This window comes from Desmodus rotundus, chromosome 3, assembly GCF_022682495.2.
Source record: "Desmodus rotundus isolate HL8 chromosome 3, HLdesRot8A.1, whole genome shotgun sequence".
In the NCBI taxonomy this organism is placed as follows: Eukaryota; Metazoa; Chordata; class Mammalia; order Chiroptera; family Phyllostomidae; genus Desmodus; species Desmodus rotundus.
Genome location: NC_071389.1, coordinates 194,070,573 through 194,096,892, shown reverse-complemented (window position 1 = coordinate 194,096,892; position 26,320 = coordinate 194,070,573). Strand labels below are relative to the sequence as shown.

The following is a 26,320-nucleotide window of genomic DNA, read 5'->3' as shown; positions in this document are numbered from 1 at the left end:
GACTTTACAAAGGTGTCAATGCTCCGTAAATTCCCCTATAAATTGAACAGAATTCTAATTAGAATCCTGGCAGAGTTTTTCTTGGAACTTGATGAGTTTAATCTAAAATTTATATGGAAAAACAAATGGTCAGCAAAAACGACCACTGTTGAAAAAGTTCAGGAGAGGGGCATTTGCCCTGCCGGGCGTAAAGCTCTGACAGCGATTTCAGAAATTAAGGCCGAATTGTGCTGGCTCAAGGGTGGTCAGATGGACCGACAGACAGAGAGGCAGGGACAGACTCACACATCGAGACCCCGGCCATGCGACAGATGGGGGCAGCTCACGGGGTCGGGGGGAGGCAGAGCCCCTCAATAAACGGTGCCGGAACACTGGGTCATGGAGAGGACTCCATTGAGTCCATATCTCACAAAATTGAAGAAGTCCGAGGCTCCCCACACCCGAAAAGCCATCCTAAATGTGTAAAGAGCTGAACATCAAAAGCAAAACCTTTGAAGCTTTAGAAGAAGATGCAGGCAAACAGCTATCTGCATGAACTGGGGAGCCAGGAAGGACTGCTTTGTACGCCACACTCCCTCCCAAAGCGCAGGTCGCTAGAGAAGAAACCGGACTACATTCAAATAAAAGTTCTGCTTACTGAAAGCCGCCGCTGATCAAAAGGCTTTGCAAAGACTGGCAGAAACGTTGGCAACGCATATAGCAAGTTAAGGTTGGGAGTCAGAACACACAAAGACCTTCTCCCAACAAATACGGGGACAGAGAAACGGACAAGAGGTAGTAAAGGACCATGTATGGACTGGGAACCCCAAATGTCCAATAAGTACTTGCATGGATTCTCGACATCACCAGAAATAAGTTCACGTAAATTACACCCTCAATGAGATGCCAACCGCCGCCCGTGAGGTTGGCAAAAGTCAGAAAGCTTTACAAGGCTAAGTGTGAGGGAGGGTGTGGACCAGGAGGACCCTGCAGAGTGACTTCTCTGTGGAGGTCAAAGATGTATGTGTCCACGGCTCTGCCCTCCCCCTGCTGGAGAAACCTCACGCATGAGCGCTGGGAGGCCACAAATATTCACAGAACTGTTTGCAAAGCAAAGATGGCAAGCCTCCTACTTATCCATTAGCAGGAGATGAGATAAATACATTTGACACATCCATACCATGGAATATTAAACCCCAGCAAAAATCACTGGGCCAGAGGCATAAGTTAAACATTGGTTAGCACGTTGCTGGTGGAGGTTGTGCCTCCCGAATCCTAGGGCCTAGGGTGGGGAGGAGGGAGCCGACTAACCTGAGTGGCCCCAGAACAAGGACTAGGACCTCTGCAGGGACAAGCTAGGAAGGTGGATTTGGGTTGAAATGAGGAAGGGTTTTCTAACAGGCCCGGCTGCCCAAGGATGTTAGAGATTGTCTCCTGAGGTAATGAGTTCTCCGTCACTGGAGGTATGTGAGCAGGGCCCGCGCTGCTGCTTCATGGGGAGTGAATACCAGTGGTGCCGGGGCGGGGTTAGCTGAAGACGGCCCGCACGGCCCCTCTACGCATGCCCAGGGGCCCCGTGGCCCTGTGATTCAGTGAGTTTGCAAAGTGTGGTCGGAAGAGGACAGGACTGGATGAATAACAAGCTGTGACACATCCCCACGATGGATGGAGCGCTGCTCACTGATGAAAAGGGGTGGGCCAGCCCAGGCAACGAAGCAAACGCGTCTTAGAAACACACAGAGAGGCCACATACAGTGATTCCACTTATGTGAAACTCTAGAAAACGCAAAGCGTCCTGTAAGGACAGACAGCAGATGAGAGCTGTGTGCGGTGGGGTGGGGGATGGGCTGCACTGGGGCGCCGGGACACTTTCCGCGGTGATGGAAGTGCCCTCTGATGCGCTGTGTCCTGGCTGTGCTGGGGGTTTCATGGGTGCGCGTATCCGTCAAAACCAGTGGGCGTGTACACTTCTGTTCTTCCGTGTGTTGTGTCCACTGCAGTACCGCGCCCAGAGCTAGGCATCCAAGTGGTGCATAATCAGTGCACGCAGCATAAAGGAGGGAGCCGGACGGCCCTGAGTCAGGGAGAGTGCTTTGCCTGGGCTGTCCAGGACGAGTGGCTTTCTCGGGAGAGAGGGCAGGTGCTGTTTTGGGGCCACTGCCACATGTGGGCAGGCAGGTTGTTTATTGCGCGGGCAGCCCCCGCAGGGGCGAAGGGGTGAAACCCAGAGCACACTCCCCTCTCCCGGTCACGTGGCCCCCCTGGTTGGCGGGGACTTCCCAAACAGGTGCACCATTCCTTTCTCTTTTTAAAAAAGAAACGTTTTGTTTTGGAGTGATTTTAGACTTATAGAGAAGTTGCTAAGACTGTAGGAGAGGTCACATGTTTCCCACCCAGTTTCCCTGATGCTAACATCTTCGACAGAGCCCTGGCGTCCGTCAAAACTAAGAAATGCACTGTAGTGCCATGCTGTTAATTACACTTTGATTCGTTTTGGATTTTACTACTGTTTCCACTAATATATACATAATTTTTTTTCTGTTCCGGGATCCGGCCTGGGATACCATTGCATTTACTACACAGCCATTTTTATTTAGATTAACAGAGGTTGCCCCATGGGACAGCAGTGGTTGGGAGAAGAATGTGGATGAGGGGGAGCCCTCAGTTGGCCTGGGCGGGAGGGAGCCCAGGCTGGGCCCTGGGGTGGGCAGCCCTGGGCCTTCCTGATCTGGGCTGGGTGCCCTGAAGCGCCCCCCACTGGCTCAGGTCAGCCTGCGCAGAGCACAGAGCCAGGACATGGAAGCGCACTGGCTGGTTTTACTAACGACCGGCCAAGCATAGGAGCAGGCCTTGAGGAGGCTGCGTTTCCCTTTCTGCAAAAGCCATTTGTGCCAACTCTGTTGTCCCAGAAGGGTTCAGCCTCCAGGTGCCTGGGGGAATCCTGGGCTCTCTCTCCAGGGCGGGGAGCCAAGGGATGATGGTCGCCTAGCAGACCCTCCCCCCGCCGCAGCTCCACACTCTCCTGCGGTTTCCTGGTTTGCCCTGAGAACGTCTGGGGGTGGGGGTGACTAGTGGCTCTGTCCATCTGCCCCTCACCCCTGGAACTGGGAGGATGGCAGTGAATAGTAAGGACCAGGTGAACTTAGGGCCCACCTGGTGCCGCTCAACGCTGAGCTGACCACAGCTCAGGGGAAGGAGCACCCCCCATCCCAGGAGCACAGAACCCAGGCTTTGCCCCCCCAGATGGCAGCTGGGGCGCCAGGAGGGTTTGGTGTCACCTGCCTCCTCAGGCCCTCTGTTCCTGCATCTATAAAACGGGCCACGGTTCTCAGTTCCACGGTGCTGCTCCCAGTGCAGAGCCTGGCTGGCGCGGGACACTGCCTGTCACTTCCCTTCTAGGTCACCTTCTCCCCGAGCCCACCCCCACCTCCCTTCCTGCCTCATCACCCTCCCCTTATCTCCCATCCTGCCGCGCTCGCTCGGCCTCTGTCTGGGGGCCTCTGTCTGGGGGGACCCTCCGTGTCTCACTCATGCAGCCCCCTCGCCCAGAGCGCCTTCTCTCTGACATCACCTTTCAAGTGCCGGCTTGAACGACGCCACCTCACAGGCCCAGCTCTCCCTCTGTGTAACTGTGAGGTCCCCTCCCTGCCGATCCCCTGTGGCCCCATCACTTCCTGCCTTGCTTTAGGGGCAACCTCAATGAGGTCGAGGAGGTCATTTCTTCCCCAGGAACCAGCTATGCCCCTTGCATCCTGGACTCGCCAGTACCTGCTACTGGGCCCGGCACACAGCAGGCGTTCATTAAATGCTTATTGCTTAGAATTGAGGTGAACTGAATTCTTGGAGACCTCAAGTTCTTGGAGAACAACTCTGGCCCTTTCTGTGGGAGTGAGTCCCCAGCTGAGAGGGTCCCTTGGGCTCCAGCTGGTGCTCCAGCGGGCCAGAGCAGCAATGTGAGGGGGGGCATTGGCCAGGGCCCAGCCCAGCACCTGAGGTCCCCTCAGCTGTTCCACCAGACCGCATGCCCCGCCTCCTACAAACGGCTGTGGGGGCAGCAGCTTGGGCAAGTTCCCCTTCCGCTTCCTCCTGCCTCCTGGCTGCTGCTGCTCCCCTGCCGGGCCCTCACCAGGCTCTCCACACCCTTGGTGCCGCAGAAGCGCTCCGAGGGCACCTCTGCTGCCTCCCAGGTCCCGGGCACAATGCAGGCCATCAAATGCGTGGTGGTGGGAGATGGGTAGGTACCTGGCTGAACTTCCTTGCAGGCCCTCCTGGGGAGTCCTGAGACCCCCCTGCACAGATGTCCCTGGGGAAGCCCCTTTACCTGTAGGAGTCCTTGGGAGGCAGCCAGGAGGAACGGTCCCATCTCCCAGGAACCAGAGGGAGCCCTGGGTGGGCAGAGGACAGCTCCGCTCTCTCTGGCCACCTCACCCTGGAAGCTTCCTGGGTGGAGGGTATAGGACTGCGGGTGGGGGGGGGTGCCTAGGGCCCCTCGCCTGTGGAGTGCTGGGGCAGCTCTCCCATGGGACCTCGGTCTTCAGCTCTGTGCATGTAGGTGGTGGGTGGGGAACCAAAATCTGGTCCCTGTCCCCAGGCTGAGCTGGGCTGTAGTCGCTGGCTTATGCTGCTGTGTGGCCTTGGGCAAGTCACAGCACCTCTCTGAACCTCAGCTTGGCCACCTGGGAACTCCCACCGGAGTCGATGGGGGTCACTTCAGGCATTTGGGGTGACTGCCCTGCACAGAGTGTGTGCTCAATAAACGTCAGCCTGCGCCCCGCACCCTGGGGCCGCCTGGTTGGGAGGATGTGTGGGGGCTGGGGTGCGGAGCAGAAGGTGGGGACAGGAGAGGCAGAGCTAGGGAGGGAGGGGGAGAACAGATGTGATTGTGGGGGTCATTCTGGGACAGGCTGGGCCGAGGCACCTTCTCGGCAGTAAGATTTCAGTGGCCTCGGGTTGTCCTGTCCTCCTGTGGGCCTCAGTTTCCTCAGCTGTGAGAGGACAGGTCCGAACGCCAGCCTCTGGTGCCTCCTGGGGACAATGTGTCAGCGTCCATCCAGCCCATGGGAGCACCCGGGGTTGTCTGTAGGTGCATCTCAGCCCCTCCCAGCATGTTCTAGCTTCGCAGGCCCCTCATCATCCTACAGAGGGGCAGAGAGACGCGGATCTGTCCTGGCCCGGGTCCCTGTGGCCCCGGCTTGCTTGGACTCTGACGGGTCTCCCGGGCGGGCCAGTGCAGCAGGCTGCCCTCAGCTGACTCTGAGGCACCACTGGCCGTTATCTTCCCGCCTGCCCACTTCTGCTTTGTATCAGATCTGAGGAGGGGAGGGCGGAAGCCAAGGGCAACGTTCCAGTCATTCAAAGTTACCTTGCTGGCAGGCCCTGGGGAGGGTGAGGTGGGGGGGACAGGGCAGCCAGCTCCTCCAAACAGGAAGTGACAAAACAGTGGAGCCAGGCAAGGGGGGCAGGGCTGTCCCTTTGGCTTCTACCTGTGTGCCCTCCCAGCCCAGCAGGCTGGGCCAGACAGTCCAAACAAAGGGCGATCACTGTTTATTTAGCACTTACTATGCACAGGGCCCTGGGCTTAGCCACACCCTGTATTTTACCCTCTCACCAACCCAAACATTAAGCCCATTTTACAGGGGGAGAAGCAAAGCTCAAAGATATGAAATAATTGACCCAAGGCCTCATGGGATTTGGACCCAGGTCTCTCTGACTCCAAAACTCTGAGCTCGTAACCGCTGTGCCTGCTGTGAGGAAGAACAGTGGAGGGTGGGCTTCCCCACCAGCTGGAGGCACGGCTGAGCCTGCACTGTGCTTGGGTTGCTTATGGGCTTCGTCCAATTTACTTTTGAGAGCACTCCTCTGAGGATGGGCTCATCTTATCCCTAGTCTCTAGATGGGGAAACTGAGGCATAGGGAGGTTAACTGACTAGCCTATGTCCATGCTGCTGGCAGGCAGTGGCCCAGGTGTGTGATGGCAGAGCCCTGGTCAAGCACTGGGGGCCCTGCAGCATCATCCAGTTCAGGGGGTGTCTTGGGCACCCCCTGCCCTTAACCCTTGGTCCCACGTCGGTGTCACCTGGGAAAGCTTTTCCAAAACACAGGTTCCCAGTTCCACCCCACAACCGTGGAGCGGCGTCTCCCGGGTTGGACCTGAAGCCTGCACTTTCACAAACTCTGCAGGTGACTCTAAGGCTCTCAGGTTTAAAAGCACTGACACAGGGACCCTCAGCTAAGGAAACTGAGGCCCAGAGGGTGGGGAGCCTGGGTCTTCCCTGAGGACTGGGCTAGGCGGCTGGGCAGGGCCGGTGACCGATGTCCTCTGAAACTTCCTGTCTTTCAGAGCCGTTGGCAAGACCTGCCTTCTCATCAGCTACACAACCAACGCCTTCCCGGGAGAGTACATCCCCACCGTGTGAGTCTGCTGGGTGGGCGGGGTGCTCGGGGGTGGGGAGACACGCATCGCCAGGCCCACCCCCTCTCCGCGCACTTGTTGTGCACTGGCCATGGCAGGGGGCACTTGGGGGTCGAGCAACCGGGAGGTGCCCCAGCCAGTCTGCCTGGCAGAGCTGCCTAATGCTCTGGCTGGAGGGGCCCCCACCACGGCTGCCAGGTGCACTGCCAGGATGAGGGCTGAGGGTCCCTCGCATGGAGGGAGACTGTGTCCGGGTGCGAGGTGCTGGAGGGGAGCAGGAGGGAGGTGGGGAGGGCTGGCCCGAGCAGAGCAGGGTGGGAAGAGGGGCTGGGTCAGAGAAGTGGAGGAGAGGGCCCGGGTGGTGGGAAAGAGGAGGTTCTGGAGGGCTTTGACAACAAGGAGCAGAGGCAGCAGGACACCTGTGTGCGTGTGTGTGTGTGTGCACATGTGCACGTGTGTTGGGGGAGAAGGCAGTGCCATCTGGGGCCAATCAGAAGCCCGTTCTCTCATCAGACGTGGAGTCAGGGTTGTCATTCTACACGTATGTAACAAAGTGTGGGTGTCAGACTCTGGGAGGGAAGGATAAGGGGGAAGCACCAGCCCCTCCCCGCCCCCTGGTCCCCAGTGGCCCCCATCACTCCCAGGACAACCTCCCAGCTCTGTGACACAGCATTCAAGGCTCTGTGTGGTCGCCTCTCACCCTTCCCTGCTAGCAGCACGGCCCCTTTCAGTTCACCAAACATTCTTGGGCGTTTCTGCCTCAGGACCTTTGCCCAGGCTGCCCCCCCCTGCCTGGAGTACTTGTCCTTTGCTTGTCCACACGGCTAAGACTGCCAGGCCCAGTTCTAGTGCCCCCTCCTCCAGGAAGCCTTTCTGCTCTAGCCTGAAGGGGCCTCTCACTCCCCGGGTGATTTTACTGTCCCCCACTGTCTCAGCACAGTGCCCGTGCACAACATGGTCTATGCGTGTCTTGGACACAGTAGATAGGTTCGCAGTTGACCTGAACTGAAGGTCATGGGGAACCTGTAGGAGGACCGATTAAAACAGCTGCCATCTTTTTAGGGCCTGCTGTGAGCTGGCCCCCACAACATGTCACACATGTGTGACCTCATTTGATCCTCAGGGGAGCTGGGTATTATGACACCAGGTCACTCATGGGTAAGCTGAGACTCACAGCCACTACGGGGCCCGAGTTCCCTGTACTGGTATTCCTCCCTGGGGCACGGGCCTGCCTGGGTCAGGAGGAAGGCAGGCAGCCGGGACAGGGCAGGGAAACCTGGATAGGGAGCCTGGGAAACCCATCACTGCCCTAGCTCGGTCCCCAACCCCCAGGTGGTTTGGTGCCAGTGCACACCTCTCCCCACACTTGCCCTTAACTGCCGTTCGCCGTCAATTGTCCAACGTCTGTCCGCACCTCCTGGTGCTGGGGGAGGGCTGGCTCTAGGCTGAGCAGTGAAGCAGGTATGTAGTCAGGTTAAGGCAGCTTCTGCAGAAGGCCATTGTCACCAGCAGTGTGTTCCTGCCTCTGCCTGTCCCAGTCGGGCTGTGGGGACCTTGCCAAGGGACCTTACACCAGTCACTTCCTCCCTCTGAGCCTCAGTGTCCTCTTCTCTAGAGGTGGGGGCTGGGCTGGGAGGTCCCGAGCTCACTGCCTGGGTGAGTCCGCTGCACAGGGGGATGGGAGGTGTCCTTTCCAGTGCAGGGCGGTGCTCCAGCTGCTCCCAGCAACATGGAGAGACTGGCCCCTGGTGGAGTCGGTTGTCCTGGACAACCTTGCAGAAGGACAGACAGAATGGACCGGACGAGGTCTGCCTTCCCAGGACTCGCAGACTAGGACTGGCCTCACAGCGCTGTGTCTGCCAGGCAGCCACACAGGGCCCCGTGCTTGGGAAGGGCCACGCTGGCTTTAACACCCGCATGTCCCCAGCTTGGAACTCCTAATTTCAGAACAAGGAACTCCTAATTTCAGAACAAGGGCTTCTGTTATCATTTTGCCCTGGACTCTGCGAAGTGTGTGACCAGGCCTGCCTGCCACCCTTCTTTGTCTTCCAGTGCAGAGTGGCTCAGCTCTGGACACACCCCAGGCAGAGTGGCCCCTGCTACAACCTGTGCGCCCCTGTGATGGGGGACCGGGGATGGGGGGATAAGTTGTACTGAGCCCTTGACATTGAAGTGTGGGGGCAGCTGAGGAGAGTGGGGTTGGCAAAACAGGCACAGAGATAAAGGTCAGAAAGGCTTCTGGGGCAGGGGGGCAGTACGGTTTGCTGGGGACAGGGAGGCGCATGCCACCGCACAAAATCAGATAAGCAGGGAACTGAGCTCAGCTTGCTCCCAGCAGCAGCGGGTGAGCAGCTCAGGGTTAGACCCCCATTTCACAGATGAGGAGACCGAAGCCTGCTGGGTGCTGGGGGGACAAAGACATGGCGGGAACACACTGCCCGTGGGAGCTTGTGGCCCAGGCGGTCTCCCTTGTCCCCCACTCCTCCTTCTAGCCTTTCTCAAAGGGAAGCCCAGGTGAGCTTTCAACTGTGAAAATCAGGGGGAGCCACACTCTGCCTTAAATCCCTGCCCTAGCTCCCCTTCACTGTTACAGCCCGTCTCCCATGCTGGAGTTCAAAGCCCTGAAAGCTGCCCCCTCCTCCCCAACCATCCCAGCACTCCAGCTTCCCATAAGCCTCTGCACTTCCCCCTTCCCGTCATTCGGTTCCTGGCTTGGGTGTCACCTCCCTGACCCCCTGTCAAATGTGGCCCCTCCCTCCTCGCAGGCCCCTCCCGCCCACCATCCTGCTTGATGATCTTCATAGCCTGTCCTGACCTGCCTTCCCCGCTGGGTTGGGAGCTCTGGGGGGTCAGGGCCCTGTCCCCAGCTGTCCCACCAGCCTCTAGAACAGGGCCGAACACACTGCAGGCAGGTCACAGTCCAGCCTGCCCTGAGAAGGTAGGTGCTGGAAGAATGAGGGCGCCCCTTTCACCTGCCCCATTTTCCTCCTCCACTCCAGTCTAGGGTCAGGGCTGGGCTGGCGGCCCTGGGAAGGGCAGGAAGAGGCCGCACAGACTCTGGGTGAAAACATCCCAGCTGTGTGACCTTGAGCAGGTCATTCCCACTCTCTGATTTTCAGTTTCCTCAAGTATAAAATGGGGACAATGGCAAACTTCCACTTCCTGGGCCCACTGAAAAGATCGAAGTATGAAGGGCCTGGAACAGTGCTTGGCACCCCTGGGTGCTCAGCAAATGTGAGCTCCCTGCACCCCCAGAGTTTGGAGGTAGCTCCCATCCCTGGCTCAAACTCCAGTGAGTCCCTGGATGGCCATGAAATCGCAGCGGCGCTTCCCACGGGGCTCTGAGCTGGGCGACAGGACCCAGCCCTGGCTCTGCCGCTGACCTCCTGCCTGTGAGCCTCAGTCCCCTCACTGGACGTGGGATGTGAGGTCCTCCCGTCCTGGCAGCCTGCGGGTCTCTAAGATAAGGGGGACCCCCGGGAGCTGCAGATCACTGACGAGTCCCTGCGGCAGCCCCTCTGGCCCTGACAGCTTATCTGGGCAGCGGCCCGTGCAGGGGTGTGTAGGGACATTGGACATGAGATTACTCGGCTTCTCAGCACCTCCCTGTGGGGCGGCTTAAATGTGTTCTGTCCATTTGGGCCCCACAATGGCCCCAAGAGATAGGGCTTTTTTCCCAGCGAAGAAAGTGAGGCTCAGAGACGCTCGTTTACTCACCGAGGGTCACACAGCAGGGACAGGGCTTCAAAAGGAACTCTGTTCCCTCCCAGCTCTGGGTGACTGACTCCAGGCGGCTGTCCCCGGGTTCACTAAGCGGTGTTGGGCAGGAGCAGGGTTCAAGTCCCAGCTCCTGTGCTTATGAGCTGGCTGGTCTTGAAAAAAATTGCTTATCTTCCCCGGGGCCTTGGTTTCTTCTTCTGTCTAATGGAGTCACTTGAGGTCCTAGTGTCTCAGGTCACGTGGGCCTCCCAGACCTAACGTATGAAGGCCCCTTGCCCTCTGCCGGGCCCCAGAGTAGTTGCTCGGTGCTGCTGCAGGTCCCAGGTGCTGGCCACAGTCCCTAAGTGCCTGGGGGTGGTCCAGAGAAGACAGACACCTTTGGCTCCGGAGTTTTGGGTGGCTTTTGGGCACCAGAGTTTCAGATGGGATGTTAGAGGAAAAAGTGTCCCCAAACCCTAAGCTTATCCTAAAGGGGTGTTTCTGGTGGAGCCAAAGACAAGGCAGGTACTTTTTTTCCCATCATGCCCAGTGGAGTGTCCCCAGACCTGAAATCCCATGGCAGGATGGGTGGTGCCCAGAGTAGGTACACAGAGCACCTACTATGTGCAAAGGCGGTACTGGCCTCAGGGTGCAGTGAGGACCAAGCCAGGCTTGGTGTCTGCTTTTGGGGGTACTGAGTTCCCCAGAGCTTGCCGGGGGGACCCCAACTTGGCTGAGAGTCAGGGAAGGCTTCCTGGAGGAGGTGACATTGGGATAAGTCTGGAGGAGGGATTATGTAAGAGTCAGCCAAGCAGTGGGAGGAAGACTGGGAAGTCAGGATTGTGTGTTCGGGAGCTTCCCAGGCAGGAGGGAGCAGGGCCACCTGAGCGACTGAGAGGTGACCAGGCACACTCCCCAGGGCTGACCGAGTATGGTGTGTTAAAAATGTCAGTTTTTATTTATTTTTTTGGTATGCACGGTCTTTCTCGGGACAGGTGTCTTCAGAATTACTCTGAAGAGTCAGGGCTTCTGCAGCCTGTCACTGAATAGCATGGAGGAGGTGGCATCCCGAGGGCTTCCATTCAGTTTGCTTTAATTCTGTCCCACCTGTGTCTGTCCTTGCTGCCAGGCCTGAGACTGCAGAGCTGGAGCAGGCACAGGCCCTGCCCACACGGTGGGACAGAGGCACACAAGGTGCCTGCTCAGGGTCAAGGCAAAGTGGGTGCCTGTGGGAGAGAATGACGAACTCTGTCCAGGTGGGGGACAGGGAAGGAGGTGGCACAGAGGTTTCCCCACAAAGGAGGAGCTGCCTGGGCAGGGTTTTGAAGCATGGATAGGAGATAAGGGCGAAAGGGGGTGGAAGTATATTCCATCCAGAGAGAGAGAGACGCAGACTGGAGCAGAGGCCTGGAGAGTGTGGTGAGTGGGAATATTTGGACAAGGAGAGGTGGACAGGCCACTCCAGGCAGGGGACACGGCGTGAACAAGTACGGGGGGGGGGGGGGGGTGGGCAGTGTGAGCCGGGCCTGGGAAACAGCTTGGCTGGTCACGAGGAGTAGGAAGAGAAACTGGAAGAGCCCGAGGCCTCACTGGGCCAGGTCAGGGGACGATGGCCTGCGTGGGTGACCTCAGTGGAGAGAGACAGGTGGTGTCTCTAGCCCTCAGGGACAGGGCAGGAGCATCTGTGGAAGCACAGGTGTGGCATAAGTCAGTGAGCACTAGCATCTCACCTTGTTTGGACACTCACTGGCTGTGTGTCCTTGAGCAAGTCGCTAGACCTCTCTGATCCCAGTTTTCTCTTCTACAGCATGAGGAACCAGAACCTTCAACTCAGGGACACGTGTCATGAGAAATACTGTTGAACTGAATCATTTTTTAAAATGCTGGCAGCTCATTTCACTGCCCTGGAGGCCTCTCTGCTGTCAGCTGGCAGAGAGAGGTCAGCAGTTGTTGTATGCGCCCCAGACTATCCCTTTGGCAAGTCAGGGGTGTCTCTGTAGCACGTGCCAGTGGCTTTTCCCCAAATCTCCCGTGACTGACAGCTTCCAGTGTGCCCTCAGGGTGGGTTGGGAAACCAGGGAAGGAGCACCCAGAGACATCCCTCTCCCAGCGGAAGATGGGGGTGGTGGATAATACCCTAGCTTCCTGTTGCCTCTGGGGGGCACCCTGAGCACGGTCCCTACGGTCTCCCAGGTGGCCCCAGCTGGCCCCAGCCCCAGTCACCCACAGTAGTAACAGGTCCCTCACTTGCCCTGTGTCTGCTGCTGCCCCTTCCCTGTCTCCTCCCCTCAGACCTCCTGTAGCTGCCCAGGCTCACATCCTGAATAAACCCTTGTACCACCTACTCATCGCAGGGTTTGCTTCCGCGGTTATCCAGCCCGAGGTGGGGGTAAACCCTAGTGTAGCAAACCCTGGGTGACCGGCCTCAATGTCCAGCATAGGAGGTGGGTGAATTTATGCTGATAAAACTTACAAGGAATATTATGCAGCCTTGAAAAAGCACCTCTCCAAAGGATAGGTGAGGGCAAGGAAATGATTGAGACAATGCTTTCCCCTTTATGCTTACCTGAGTTTAAAATTCTTTAGGTTGTGGGTCAGTAACGGGAAAAAAGCGGAAACCCACTTCACTGCAGAGTGCTGTTTGCCTTTGGTCCTGTTGCAGGCCCTCTCTGGGCCTCAGCCTCCACCCGGAAACCACACGGGGCCGGGCTGGAGGGCCCTGGGCTGCGGGGCTGCGGGGCTGACCCTTCTGTCTTGCCTCCTCCCCACAGGTTTGACAACTACTCAGCAAACGTGATGGTGGACAGCAAGCCCGTGAACCTGGGGCTATGGGACACTGCCGGGCAGGAGGACTATGACCGCCTCCGGCCACTCTCCTACCCGCAGACGGTGAGCTCCCACCCCTTCCCTTGCCAGCTGGCCTCTGCTCGCCTTGTTCCCTCTGCGTGTGGTGGCCTTGGGCCAGCTTGGCCTGGTGAACCCTGACCTCCACCTCAGGACCCAGCCTGAGGACGCTGCCTTGTCCTCCGTAGGCACAGCCAGGGACTCCTCCCTCTGCCCTCAGCCCTCCCTCAGTCCCCAGTTACCACTCTGCCCTCTTCCCAGTCCCACCCCCTACCCCCCGCCATGGGCTCTGGTACCACCTGGTTCCCTGTGGGTGGGGCAGGCAGACCCAGGATGGGGCTTTAATGGGGAGCCCAGGACAATGAACCCCAGGTGTGCTGGGTGTGCTGGGTGAGGAGAGAAGAGAGGGGGAAAGCCTGCAGGTGACTCTGCGGTTGCTGGGCAGCCACCACTTCACCCCCCGCCCCCAACCTTGACCTTCCCTCCAGGGCTGGGGCTGTTAACCAGACGGCGGGGCAGTGAGTGCCTGGTCAGGAGTATGGATTCTGGAGCTCCAGACAGCAAACCCATTAACCGTGGTGGCCTCACTCTTCCCATCTGCGGAATGGGGGTGGCAGCCCTGCATTAGGGGGCTATGTGAGGATGAACCACTAAGACAGATCCTGGCCTTTGGGAACTGCTGGGTAAACTAGCAGCTGCCTGGTGGCAGGCGGGCAGGCACCCCTGCCCCGCAGTGTCCCCTGGGCTCCTCCACTGCTCAGTGCGGCCAGGGATGGGGAGGGGCACAGGTGGGACACACCTGGGCCTCCCCTCACAGGTGACCCCTGCCTGCTCTGTCCCCAGGACGTCTTCCTCATCTGCTTCTCCCTCGTCAGTCCAGCTTCCTATGAGAATGTCCGTGCCAAGGTGAGCGGGGCTGAGCAGGGCCTGAGGGGTCCGGGGGGCTGGGAGGTAGGTAACCCTGAGAAAAGGAAGGAGGGACCGGCACCTTGATCCCTGTCCCTGGGGCAGCAGAGGGTATGGGTTGAGAGGGTCCCAGTGCCACCCAGGGCTGGGGGGACTCTGGGGATGAGATTTGGAGGGGGTACCCGATGGGGTTGGGAGTGCCAGCTTCATTCTCTGCCCTCTGTAACCCTGCCCTCCTTCCTCCCCGCACACCCTCATGCCTGCCTCTGATCTCCGCACAAAATCATGCCTCCTCTTTTCCTACCATGCAACCCCACATCTCTCTTCTCCTCGCACCTCATGCCCACCTCGTATCTTCTCACCCCCTGGGGCCCCTCTTCTCCCGCACTCTCACTCTGCCTCTGCTTCCTACACAAATGTGTGCCCTCTCTCACCACCCCCGCCCAGTGGTTTCCCGAGGTGCGGCACCACTGCCCCAGCACGCCCATCATCCTGGTGGGCACCAAGCTGGACCTGCGGGACGACAAGGACACCATCGAGCGGCTGAAGGAGAAGAAACTGGCGCCTATTACCTACCCACAGGGCTTGGCACTGGCCAAGGAGATTGGTATGAGGCTCGGGCTCGGAGAGGGGAGCTGGGTGCAGGGGGAGCCCCAACTCAGCCTCTGCTCATCACAAACATGGGCTCAGGGGCCAGGCTGTGCGGTTCAAACCCTGGCTGTGTCGTGGACTGGCTGTGTGACCCTGGGCCGATCACTTAGCATCTCTGTGCCTGTTTCCTCATCAGGAAATCCCAGCTGTCATAATAATTCTGGGCAGCTGGGAGAATTTGATGAATTAATGCATGTGAAGCCCCGGGAGCAGCGCCCGCACGTGGGAAGCAGGCTGTGTTCATTAGTAGTAGTAGTAATATAACCCATAATCAGATCTTGAAACAAAGAGTGTTTTGCACAGACAGAGCAGGGATGGAGTGGGCTGTGCTGTGGCTGCTTAGGGGACAAGCAGCCAAGTCAGGTCTGGGTTTTCCAGGAAGGCTTCTTGGAGGAGGTGCTTGTACCTTGGTTCTGAGGGGCAAGGGCCTCCACTCTGTCTCCTCCCCACGCGCCCCCTGTCCCTCAGCCCAACTCCTCTCTGCCCCCTGATCGCTGCACCCGAGAAGTGAAGTGACTTTGAAAAGTCACACAGCTAATAGGTGGCAGAACTGGGATTAGAACTCAGGACGGCAAATGGCTGGCTTGGGGGCATGCTGGGGTGGCCCAGGGCTGCCTGCACCAGAGAGGCGATGACTGATGGGGCTGGTCTTTTTCATGGTGTCGAGACCTGCTGTCACTGGTCAGGCCTTGACCTGCCTACAGGTCCTGGACCAACAGTGGGTTTGGCCACAATGAGGAGCGGCCCCACTACCCAGGACACTCTGCCTCACCCCAGGGTCCCTCCGGCCCTGGGTTTGGCCCCTGCATCAGTTGGGCCTCCACACCCAGCCCCTGTCCCTGCCTCAGCCCCACCACTCTTCCTTCCGCCGGAACTGGGAGGGCCCTGGGGACTCTTGTCTCTTCACAGGAAGAGAAACCGCAGCTGCCACCGCCCCCTCCCTGTGACTAGCCTAGTTACATGGCCACCTTCCCTTGGGGACCTCAAGATGCTGCTTAAGCCCTGGGCCCCGTGCCCCATGCTGGGGGCTCTGCCTCCTGGACCTGCTGGTCTTCCCTCCAAATATCAGGGATTGCAGCCCTGCCTTCGCTTCTGCTAGATCAGGCTGTCCCCCTGGACTCCTGCCCCCAAGACTGACTCTCCAGCCTACAGGCGACCATCTCCCTTCTACGGCACGTGCTTTGGGACTGGAAGAGGCAGGAAGGTCTGGATGCTGGCCCTGGCTCTGGCACTGACTGTGTGTGTGGCCTTGAGCCAGTGACTCTTCCCTGGCCCTCAGTCTCCCCACCTGCACAAGGCAGCCTACAGAGTCCCCCCAAAGTTCTTTCTCCTCTATAAGCAGATGACGTAGTGGCCCTGTCTTGGCCTCTAGCTAATCCCTCCTGGAGCTGATCCCAGATGGGAGGGTGAGGGGCAGGGGTGGGGAATTTGAACTAGTCTTGGACCTGCCCAGGCCCAGGGGGAGGAGGCCCGGAGTGGGGCGCGGGGGTGGGGGGGAAGAGAGGAGCTCTGGCTGCGGAGCTGATGAGAAGGACAGCGCCCACCAGGTCTCCTCCCCTTCTGGTAAGGAGGAGTGATAGGCTGTAGGGGCAGCTCAAGCCCAGCTGGCAATCACCGCTGATGTGGCCGGAGCCCTCCGTGGGGGCCAGGCACATGGGTTCTCCCTCTTCCTTCTCAGAGCAGCTTCGAAGGGGAGCTTCTTGAGGAAGGGATTTGCAGTCGCCTCACTTCAGCAAAACTGTTTGGGTTGTAGTGGACGTGGAACTCACACAGGTTCCTTCCAGAAGGCCATGGAGCACTGGCCTTGGGAGCAGGGACTCAGCCTGCTCTTGTCACTGTCTGGGCCCTGGCTTTAGTTAGCCCTGAGAGGTCACATGGGAGGAGGCCTGTCCCCTCCTGGGAGGAAGCAGGCGCTCTCCAAGTCCCTCTCCTCCCGCTGAGGGCCCCCAGATCCCCCATGGCGGCGTGTGACATTGGACAAATGACCTCACCTCTAGGAGCCTCAGTTTCCTTATCTTTAAAATGGGATGACGCTAAGGAATGGTCAGGCGACACTTGGAAAGACCTGGTGAGGGGACCCGGAGTGCCTCAGGCCCCATGGGGAAAGTGTGGAGGCAGGAAAGTGGCTAAGTTCTAGGAGAAACTGAGGCATGGGGAGGTTCGGTCACTAGCTTGAGCCTTTTCTTCCCAGAAAAGCATCAAAATTCCTGCCTCCCTTCCACAGATTAAGGGTTTATGTGTCCAAAAAAGGCACAGGCCTGCTCTTGTAGGTCTGAACCTCCCACTGACATCAGGAAAAAACAGGCACAGGGGGTCAGTTCCCTGCTTGGAGCCACATGGCCCAGGTGGCCCCCACAGCCAGGTGCAGTTGTGTGTCCTAGGAGGGGTTTGGTCCTGGACCCACCCCTGACCTAGGCCTCTGCCCTCTTGCTGCCATGCCCCAGATTCGGTGAAATACTTGGAGTGCTCAGCTCTCACCCAGCGAGGCCTGAAGACTGTCTTTGACGAAGCAATCCGGGCTGTCCTGTGTCCCCAGCCCACGCGGCCGCAGAAGCGCCCTTGCAGCATCCTCTAGGGGTAAGAGCCCCGCCCTCACTGCTTCAGGATCCCTCCACTCCCCGCCCCCGCCACCACACAGCAGGCTCTGGCTGGCAGTGGCCCTTGGTTTCACTGGGAGTGGCATTTAGACCAGGACAGAAGGGGAGAAGCGAGTGGCCTCAGTTTCCCCATTTGCCTGAGCCAGTCCAGCCGAGCGAGCCCAGGTCCCAGAAGGAAGATCAAAGGTGTGAGAAAATGCAGGTGACCTGAGCCAAAACGTGGGTGTCCCTGACTCCCATTCTGCCCTCCCTGCAAGAGAGCCGGAAGACAAGGGGTAACTATGCCTCGGCCCCTGCCTCCCTCCCGCCCCGGGAGCCCAGTCCAGCTGGGGAGACATGACACCCACATGTAGGGCCGGAGGCAGGGAAGACAGAGCTGTGAGATTACTGGGGCAGAAAAGGCTGGCGAGGACTTGGAGTGGAGGGAGAGCAGGGTGGGCAGTTCTGATGGGAGGCACCACCTTGAACAACAGCTGGGAGTTGGGTCTACGGCCATAGCACCCTGAACGCACCCGATCTCTTCTGATTTCGGAAGCTAAGCAGGGTTGGGCTGGGTTAGTACTTGGATGGGGAACAGCTGGGAGTTGGGAATGAGCTGTGAGCCAGGAAAGCGGGCTGTAGATCCTGCTTGTCTCCAAATTCTCACCCCCTGCCTATCTCCCTTCCAGGTTGTCCCAGTCCTCCCAGCCAGATGGTTTGGACCTGCCAGGGACCCCACCTAAAGCCCAAGGGCACCCTGGCTGGCCATGCTGTCCCCTTCCTGTGGCGTTTCTTAGCAGATGTCTGCAGAGCTTGGCTGATCGTCTTCTCCATGATGGAGGCCCCCTGGGTCTGAAGGTGTGAATCTTTAGGTGCTGCATCCCGATCCCTCATGCTCCTGCCCAGGGCCCCAGGGGAGCCCCAGGACCCAATAAGCCACCCCTGCATTACTGCCAGCAGCATCAGCACCGCATACGGCAGCATCTGCCCATTACCCCAGTCCCACCCAGCGCCTGAATCTCCTCCGGAAACTTGGGGCCAGTGGTTGCCAGCCACCACTTGTGCGTCTTCAGGGACAGGCCTCTCACTTTCTCGCGAGGCAGTCCACCCCAACGCTGAGGGGTCCTGTCTGTCCGAAAGTTCTACTAAGCTCCGATGAGGGTCTCGGAAGTTATGTCCCTCTGGTCTTCATGCTCCTTTTGGGACAACATACAACAAATCAGATTTTCTAAAATCTCTGGGCATCTGTGCAGCCCATCCGAAGCCTGGGTCCAGCTGACTCCTGCCATCTCTCCAGGCTTTCTGCTCCACTCACAGGTTCCTGAGCTGCATTTTCCTGTGAGAGTCTTGAAACTTTCAGACCCTGCTAGTCAGGACTTTTGCTCCTGCAAATAGAAAACCCAATTCAACTGCTTACGTAGAAAATAAAAGTGTTGATTCAAGTTTGGAAATATCATGACTTCCCGTGCAGCGTGATCGAGGGGCCTCAGGTGACGTCTCCAGGGCTCCCTTTCCTGCCCCTTTTTGCTTTGCCCTCTACTGTCTGGTTCATTCTCAGAAAGATGACTCTCAGGGCTTTAGCAAAAAAAGAGCAAGTGTTTGCCCCAGGCAAGGTTCTAATTAAGATTTACTCTGATTGGACCAGCTTAGGTCTTGCATCACTTTTCGACCAATCGCATTTGGTAGGGAGCTGCTGTGCTCTGATTGGCTGGGCCTGGACCACTTGCCAGCTAGAGCGAGGAGGGGAGGTGCCTTGTCCAAACCACATGCACCAGGGTGGAGGGGTTGGTCCCCAAATAGAGACTGAGGGCCTTGCTGGAATTTGGGGATATGGGTGTCAGGCAGCTTGAAACCTGCAACCACTATTACTGGAGGTCACAGGAAGGTGTCCCAACAGCGTAAGGAAGCTATGCCAGTCCCAGCTGTTGCTAAGCAAAGGTGAATTTCTTTAAAAGACAGGTGGGACGGTTTAAGGCTTGGAGGAGTTCATCCATAAAGCACAGTGGTGCTTGGTATGGAGTTGGTCACCTTAGTGTTCGCCAAGTTACAAATGCCGGACTTGCCATTCCTGTGGACAATTACGCGTCTTCATCTAAACTTCATCCATTCATTCAGCACAGTTACTGAGCACTCACTCTGTGCCAGATACTGTTCCGGGGGGGGGGGGGGGGGGGGGGCGGGGGCGGGAATCATCCAGGTGCGTGGATCCAGGAGTGCATATCGTTTCTGACATAATTAGCTGACACTCTAGAAAGCCTAAAACAAAGGAATAAAAAAAGAGACAGAAAACCCCACCCAGACAGCTCAGAAGTCCTCAATTCCCAGCCAGTGAATTGCTTTGAGTTTCTGTTTTCTTCTGTCCCAGAGCTCCCGACCACGCCCACTGCCCCCCGAAGTCCTGAAGTTCTGAGGCTGGGCTCTTTAGCTCACTGGCCTCCCAGGAACCTCACCCTCTCGAAAGGAACTGGGTGCCGGGGAAACCCCCCAGCTCTATTAGTTTCAACTCAGACGAGTTGGCTGCTTTTAAAGTGACTTCTCTCTGAAACAAACAAGAACCCACATTAAGACCGACGCACCCCAAGAACACAGATGTGACAGATGTGTGAAGGTTCACACCTGAACCTTCAATGTCTAAAAGAGTGCAGCGCCCCCTCTAGTAGGCCAGAGTCTGAGGGGAGTCTCCTTCTGCCTCCTGCTCTTCCTGGGGCCTCTGGAGTCAGCCCTGTCAGGGGGGCCCACTGTCCCCTGCTTCCTTCTCTCCTCCTGCATTCACACCTCCGTGATCAGAGTGAACTCTCACTTCCTCAAAGCCATGGTGGCCACACCCTGCCTCTGTCTCTGCTCCCGCATTCACACCTCTGCCATCAGACCAAACTCTCAGTTCCTCAAAGCCACATTCTTTAACCCCATGCCTTTGCACAGCTGATCTGGTCCCCTTTCCTCGAATAATTTCCTCTGCTCCTCGAATTTCCCTGCATGCCAAGGGTGAGCTTCTTTCCCTGAGCCTACCCCAGGGGGCACAATCGTTGCTTTATTCCAAAAATGTCAGTAAATTACTTCTTTCACCATTGTGGGGTCTCACCTAGCACTTATCATCTCATTTCATCCTCCTATTGGCCTCCCAAGGTAGGTACTAGCAGCTGTTTTTGTGCAGAGAAGGAAAGGGAAGCATAGGAGGGCACAGGAATAGAGCTCACCTACCTCCCTAAGACAAACACTCTGCTTTTCCACTCTCTAGCACTGCACCCATGCTCCTTGCTATCAGAATCCTAGTTTTGTGCAGAGTGGCAATGTACCCAACCCTAGACAAAACTACTTGTTTTCCCAGCCTGCTTTGCAGCTGGGGTTCCAAGATCGCCCAGTTCTAGCCAACAAGATATAAATAAAAATCATCTGGAGAGGTGGCATCTGTGAAAAGTTTTGTCTAATTCCTTAAAAAATGGTAAACCTCGCTGACACTGCCCTTGGTCCTGTCCCCTTCCCTGCCTTGAATATTGATGAGATATCCGGAGCTGCAGCAGCCTCATCACAAACTCGAAGCCAACAATATGAAGACACATGCTAACATGCTAAGAATAGAGGAACAGGAAGATAAAAAGACCTGGATTTTTGACCGCTTTGGTGGGCAGCTGAACCAATGCCAATGGCTGCCTTATTATGGGAACGAAAGGAAAATGAAACTGCCTATTTGTTTCCTCTACGTTGGCCAGGCCTTTTGTTACTGTGAGCTGATGGCATTTGTAACTGAGGTATTGGGACTTCTAGCTCCGCTCTCTTCTTTCCACTATATGATTGTGCTTAGCAGGCCTGAAACACAGGGTAAATCACTTGTTTTTGCTCTAGAAGGCTGAGAACTGGAGGCCCTTTAGATAGGAAAGAGAAACCTGTTTTGAAACAGGAAGAACTGTTGGTTGTGGGCAGAAGCTGACAACCCGGTGCTGCTCACTCACTCGACAGCAACTACTCCCAAGCACCCATCCACCCAGGCCAATGCCTCACACTTGGCTCCCCACCACACAGTCATGGCCTGGTGGGCAGGAAAGCACCAGCCAATGAGACTCCGTGTACTCCATCTGGGGCTCTCCATCACGGAGCCTGGCTGCTCCTCGTTCCTTCTTCCAAAGCAGAGGCCTGAAGGTGCTTTTGGCTCCTCTCATTCTCTCACCCCAGGATTCACCTGCCACCAAGCCTGGACAAGCCTGGACAAGGCTGGCTCCCAATATCTGCTGAACCCAACTCCTTACCTGACCTACTGCCATTCCCTGTTCTAGGCCTTGCATCTCTTCCCTGGACAGATGTTACCACCTATTCGCTGGCATCCCAGCCTCCACGGTCTCTGCTTATACTCCAGCTTCCACCTGGCAACCTGGGGGATCTTCCTCATTTACAAACACGACTGTGTGTCTCAGATGCCTTAAAAAATGTGAACATTCAACAAATACTGACTGAGGCTGTGTGCCAAACACAGGCTTTGAGGGAAGGTCAAGCGTGGGCCTACTCTTAGGAGCTCAAAGCACAGGGGGGAACTTCTGAATTTCCAGAGAGCCCAGGGAAATATCCCTTCTACTAAAATAGGTCACCATGACCCTAGCAATGTCCTGGCACCTGGTAGATGCTGGCTACACAGTGAGCCCAGCTGTCCAGCCATCAAGGATGGTCACAAGCCATCTTGGCTGGGCCATCCCTGTAGCCCCAACTGACACCACGTGGAGCAGAAGAGCCATCCAGCTGAGCCCAGCCAACCACAGAATCACAAGGTGATAAAATGGCATACTGAGACAGCTTTCAATTTTTCCAACAATTTTTACCGACTTTTCAGAGCCCAAGTCCCTGCTATCTTTAAAAACATTTTTTAAAATAAAAATGTATTTGAGCCAAAGAGGATACACATGGAAGCAAGATCTCAACAGACTGAGAGCCATCGTTCCTGCTGTCTTTTTCTTTCATCATTTACCCCTCCTCCCTTCCCCCTTTACCCTCCCGTCACCCAAGAAATGTTCACCTCTTGGGACATCTGACTGAAGTAGGGCAGGATAGGCTCTCGGGAGGGAGACAAAGATCTAGGATGGTTCTAGAAACTTCTGAAGGCCTCAAGGAAGGTGAAGTGATGAGCAGTCGTCGGTACAGTCTGAAGTTTAACTCAGTTCAGTTCCCATGCACTAACCCCGTGCTCTGTGCCAACTGTGCCAGGAGCTGGAAGCAAAGAGAGGGGTCCCAGTCTTCGGCTCCCCAGAGGCCAGTGGGAGAGACAGATGTGTAAACCAACACCCAGCATGTGGTTTGATCCACACGCCACGCGAGTGCACTAGAAAGGAAGAGACTCTGGGCTGGCGTGCCGAGGTAGAGGCTTCTGCCCACCCCCACCCCCACCTTGCAGAAAAGCAGCCGCGACAACAAGGACAACATGAAACAGAAACACAAACTCTCATCTTCAAAGAAACCAGGAGACACCTGTGACCCCAACCACGGCACTGGAGCAAAAGAGCAGATGGAGAAGTGGTAAATGATTTAACCGAGCCCTGGCAAGGCAAACCTAACAGCCTGCTGTTCCACTGCGGGGCGGGAGGGGAGGGCCGGGGTGCAGCCTGAAGAGATGCAAACCAACTGGCCTTGCAGAACCCCAGGGAGGCTCCCAAGTAGGCAGCTCAGACATCACAGATGGCTAAGCAGGAGGCTGAAAACAAGGCAGAGGGGGTGCTGCTTGGGAGTCCGTTTGAGGACCAGTTACACCCCAGGCCTTCACCTCCACACTCTCCAGCCCGGCACCCATTCCTCTCTAAACCCGAGCAGGGAAAATCCAGCCAGAGAGCTCTGCACCCAAGGCCGCTGGCTACTGGCTACAGAGCAGGAGCCCAGGAGACCCCAGCCTGATTATGGGGCCTGTGGTAGATTCGATGATACCGAGCAGGTGGTCACTCCCATCCCTCACCTCCACCTCCTGGGCAGGGGCACCTTTCCCACTCCACTGATGCGAGCCTTGGCCACGAGACTTGCTTTTGGCCAATGGATTGTTAGCATATGTATCACAAGGAGAGACCTGAGTGTGTCTCGCCCTTGGGCTCGCTCTCTCGTGCTGACAAAACAAGGAGCCCTGGTAAACCTGCCAGCTCAGAGGATAAAAAAACTTGGAGCGGTGCCCCTGGAACGGCTGCTGCAGAAGTAATTCCATCCTCAAAGCACCCTAGGCAGTAGGGACTATGAAGATGAGGGCCCGAGGCTCAGAGAAGTTAAGTCACATATCCAAGATCACACAGCTAGTAAGTAAATGGGGAAGCTGGGATGCAACCCCAGCAGGACCCAGCGGGGACTGATGGACCAGAAGACTCTTGATGGGGACCCGAGTAACAAAGCCCCAGGATTCTGGCTGGGAAGGCATTTTGGCTCAGCTTGTTTCACTTGAGAGGACAGACCTCAGCATCTATAGCTGAGGCCCCTACGCTGCCCTGGGGTTCGCTCCGGCCTAGCCTAGGCGTTGTATTGGAGGGGACGGGGGAGGGGCAGGTTCTGTCCTGGCTCTCAGGGGTGGGAGGAGCCTGGGCCCCAGCTCCTGGAAAACCACCTGTCTGCTGGTGGAGGCACACATGTTGGATTTGAGGGAGCCCTCCAGTCTGAGGGGGAGACATGGCCCTAGTTTTGAGAGAGCCAGGGTGTGATGAAAGACACCTATATAGCATCGTCCTGTCTTGGGGAGGCAGGCCAGGCAACCTCTCCGGGTTACCAGGCAGACATGAGACACTGAGGTGACAGGTCCAGGCCTCCCACTCCAGGACCACAATGCCAGGCAGGCAGGGCCACCCCATGGCTCCCAGGCAGCCTCCCCTGCCCCCCAAAGCTCACAGGTAGACTTGCACTTCCTCCTTCTGCCCTGCCAGTCCCAGAGGAGGCCCGACCCGGGTCATTTCTACTGGGGAAGGCCCCCGGGTGGGAGTTGGTGTTTGACTCAGGCCACCCCTGTCCCCAGCCTGGTGCTCAGGACCCCTCACCACCTCTGCAGCCTGCCGCTCCCCCGACCCAGCAGATGCTCAGCATAGCCTCCCTCCTCCTCCACTTCACCCACTAACCAGCTAGCTCTCCTCTTTTCCTCGTTAAACATGCAACAAACGCCTACTGTGCCAGGCCCATGCCAGGCCCGGGGACACAGTGACGACCCACACAGAGTCTCCCTTCGGAGCCCACAGCCCCGCAGAGAGTACACAGCCCCCTGAGCTGGGTCTTCATGAGCTCAGATAGAGGCCACGTGGAGGAGGCGGGACTCCGAGAAGTCCAGGAACTGGGCCCAGCCAACCCAGGGCAGGATCCCTGAAGGAGGACTCACTTCATCTCACCTGTGGGGTGGGGTGGGGTGGGGGAAAGAGCATCCTGAGTGGGGGGTTGGGCACAGCCTGTGCGAAGGCCCAGAGGAGAACCAACACAGGTTCTGACCGGTGAGCATTTGGGAAACAGAGATCAGGCCCCGGACCACCCCCGCTGCACCCCCGCACCTCCCTCCTTTTCAGACACTCCAGTGTCTCCCCGCATTTCCTCAAACACACACGCTTGTCCCCACCGCAGCTCCGAGACCCTGACCTTCCCTTCGCCTGGGGCTCTCCCCTAGACACTCGCTCAGTCTCTGTCCCCTCTTCAGGGAGGCCTTCTGAGCTCACCTGCCTAATGAGTGAACCGAGACTGACTTCGTAAACGAATGGATGGGGCTGGGTGTGGCTGGAGTAGCAGGTGGGTGGGGAAATCAGCAGAGGAGACGGGATGTGTGTATGTTGGGGGCAGGTGTCACTACCCCTGGAGGGTGTAAAGCCTGGTGGGTGGTGAGAAGCCATGGGAGGCCTTGGGCCAGGAAGAGCCAGTGCCACACGCCCCTCCCTCACTCCAGGAGCTGCCTCAGAGCCCACCTACTCCTCCCCAACTTGTCCAGACAGCAGAGAGGCCTGGAGGAAGGGCCTTGCCCAGGGCCCACAGTGAGTGGAAGGACAGTGTCAAGAGGCGGGGTGCTCCAGGCACAAGCAGGGACTTGCCTGGTCCTACTGTGTGCTGCAGTAGCCAGGATGGCACCTCTGGGACAATCGGATTCTTGGCTCTCTGAGGGCCTACTATACACCAGCCCTATGATGAAGTAGGTCCTGCCTGGGTCCTGAGGAATGGGTCCTGGCACACAGTAGGTGTCCAACAAAGACTCATTTCTTTCTTCCTGCCCTTCTCCTGACTGGTGCTCCCCTGCCCACCTTGGAAGGGGTCAGGCTGCTCCGTGGGAAGGTGCGTGAGAGCGCACCTTTGGCACGAGCCTGTTGAGCTTCTCCTGTTTGATCTGAGCAGACTGCATCCTCTCTCTGAGCCCCGGCTTCCTTATCTGCAAACCGGATGCGCTGACGCTGCTCACCATAGCGGGTGTGGGAGCATGAAGCAAGATAACGGGTGTGAAGCAGACTGCTGTTAATAAAAATAGCCCTCAGCCCTCAGTGACCTTTAGGAGTTCGTAAGCTCCTGTTGAAAGAGGATCTTAGGACGGATGTAGTCTAACCTCCCCATAACTCCGATGAGGAAACTGAGGCCTAGGGAGAGGAGGACTTGCTCACGGACACATGGCAAGTCAGTGCAAGCTGGGGCACCGTGTCGGGGGCAGCCAGGCCTGTGCTCAGGGCCAGGCAGAGAGTCTTAGACGCAGGGGCCAAACCTGCCCACCACCTGCTGGCGTGCGGCCTGCCCCTAAGGACGGATTTCACAGATGGCCACTTGCAACTGATTTGATGATGGGAAATACTAGCTTTGAATTCCAATTAATCCAAATAGTATTCCACCCCCCCAAAGAATTCTACTCTTCTCAGCAGCAGAACTATATTACAGGTATGTCTTCAATTATTACCATTATATTTTGGCATTTTGTCAACTTCTCGCCCCCTGCGCCCCGAGACTGCAGTGCTCATTCTTACCCCATCCTGCCGCACCTCACCCTGCCCCAGGCTCTCCACACTCAGCCCGTCTCAGGACTAACGCCCCCACCTGGCCTTCCTCTGCGGCTGGTGTCTGGCCTACAGCTGGTGGACGGGAACTTGGACTCTCATTCCAGTGCTCGCCCATGCTCTCAGTACTCCTGATAGCACTGCCCAACCCCACACCCACCTGGCCTCAGGACCCAGCTGTCACCCTAGCAGACATGTGCCATGGTGGCTGGGGGTGGGGGGCGTCTGGTCCCTGGCTCTCGGCCTCCAGCTTCCCTGAGCACCACTCTCTTCTCTCCAGCCCCCTATGGGAGCCAAGGCCG

General features: G+C 57.4%; 1 protein-coding gene across 1 annotated transcript; it reads left to right on the top strand.

Annotated features, from left to right (window-relative positions):
* The first annotated feature begins 4,053 nt into the window (after positions 1-4,053).
* On the top strand, positions 4,054-18,509 carry RAC2 (Rac family small GTPase 2). Its single transcript, XM_024579223.3, has 7 exons — positions 4,054-4,213; positions 6,320-6,391; positions 12,862-12,979; positions 13,778-13,840; positions 14,288-14,447; positions 16,936-17,068; positions 17,757-18,509. Exons 1-6 carry the CDS (start codon positions 4,179-4,181, stop codon positions 17,064-17,066), a joined length of 579 nt encoding a protein of 192 aa, XP_024434991.2. The 5' UTR covers positions 4,054-4,178; the 3' UTR covers positions 17,067-17,068; positions 17,757-18,509.
* Positions 18,510-26,320: the final 7,811 nt, after the last annotated feature.

What these genes read in the sequence shown, in the direction of transcription:
- RAC2 (XM_024579223.3), top strand. Translation starts at nt 4,179, where the DNA reads ATGCAGGCCATCAAATGCGTGGTGGTGGGAGATGG. An exon ending in CACTCTCCTACCCGCAGACG is followed by an intron (nt 12,980 to 13,777) that starts GTGAGCTCCCAC and finishes CTCTGTCCCCAG; the next exon opens with GACGTCTTCCTCATCTGCTT. An exon ending in ATGAGAATGTCCGTGCCAAG is followed by an intron (nt 13,841 to 14,287) that starts GTGAGCGGGGCT and finishes ACCCCCGCCCAG; the next exon opens with TGGTTTCCCGAGGTGCGGCA.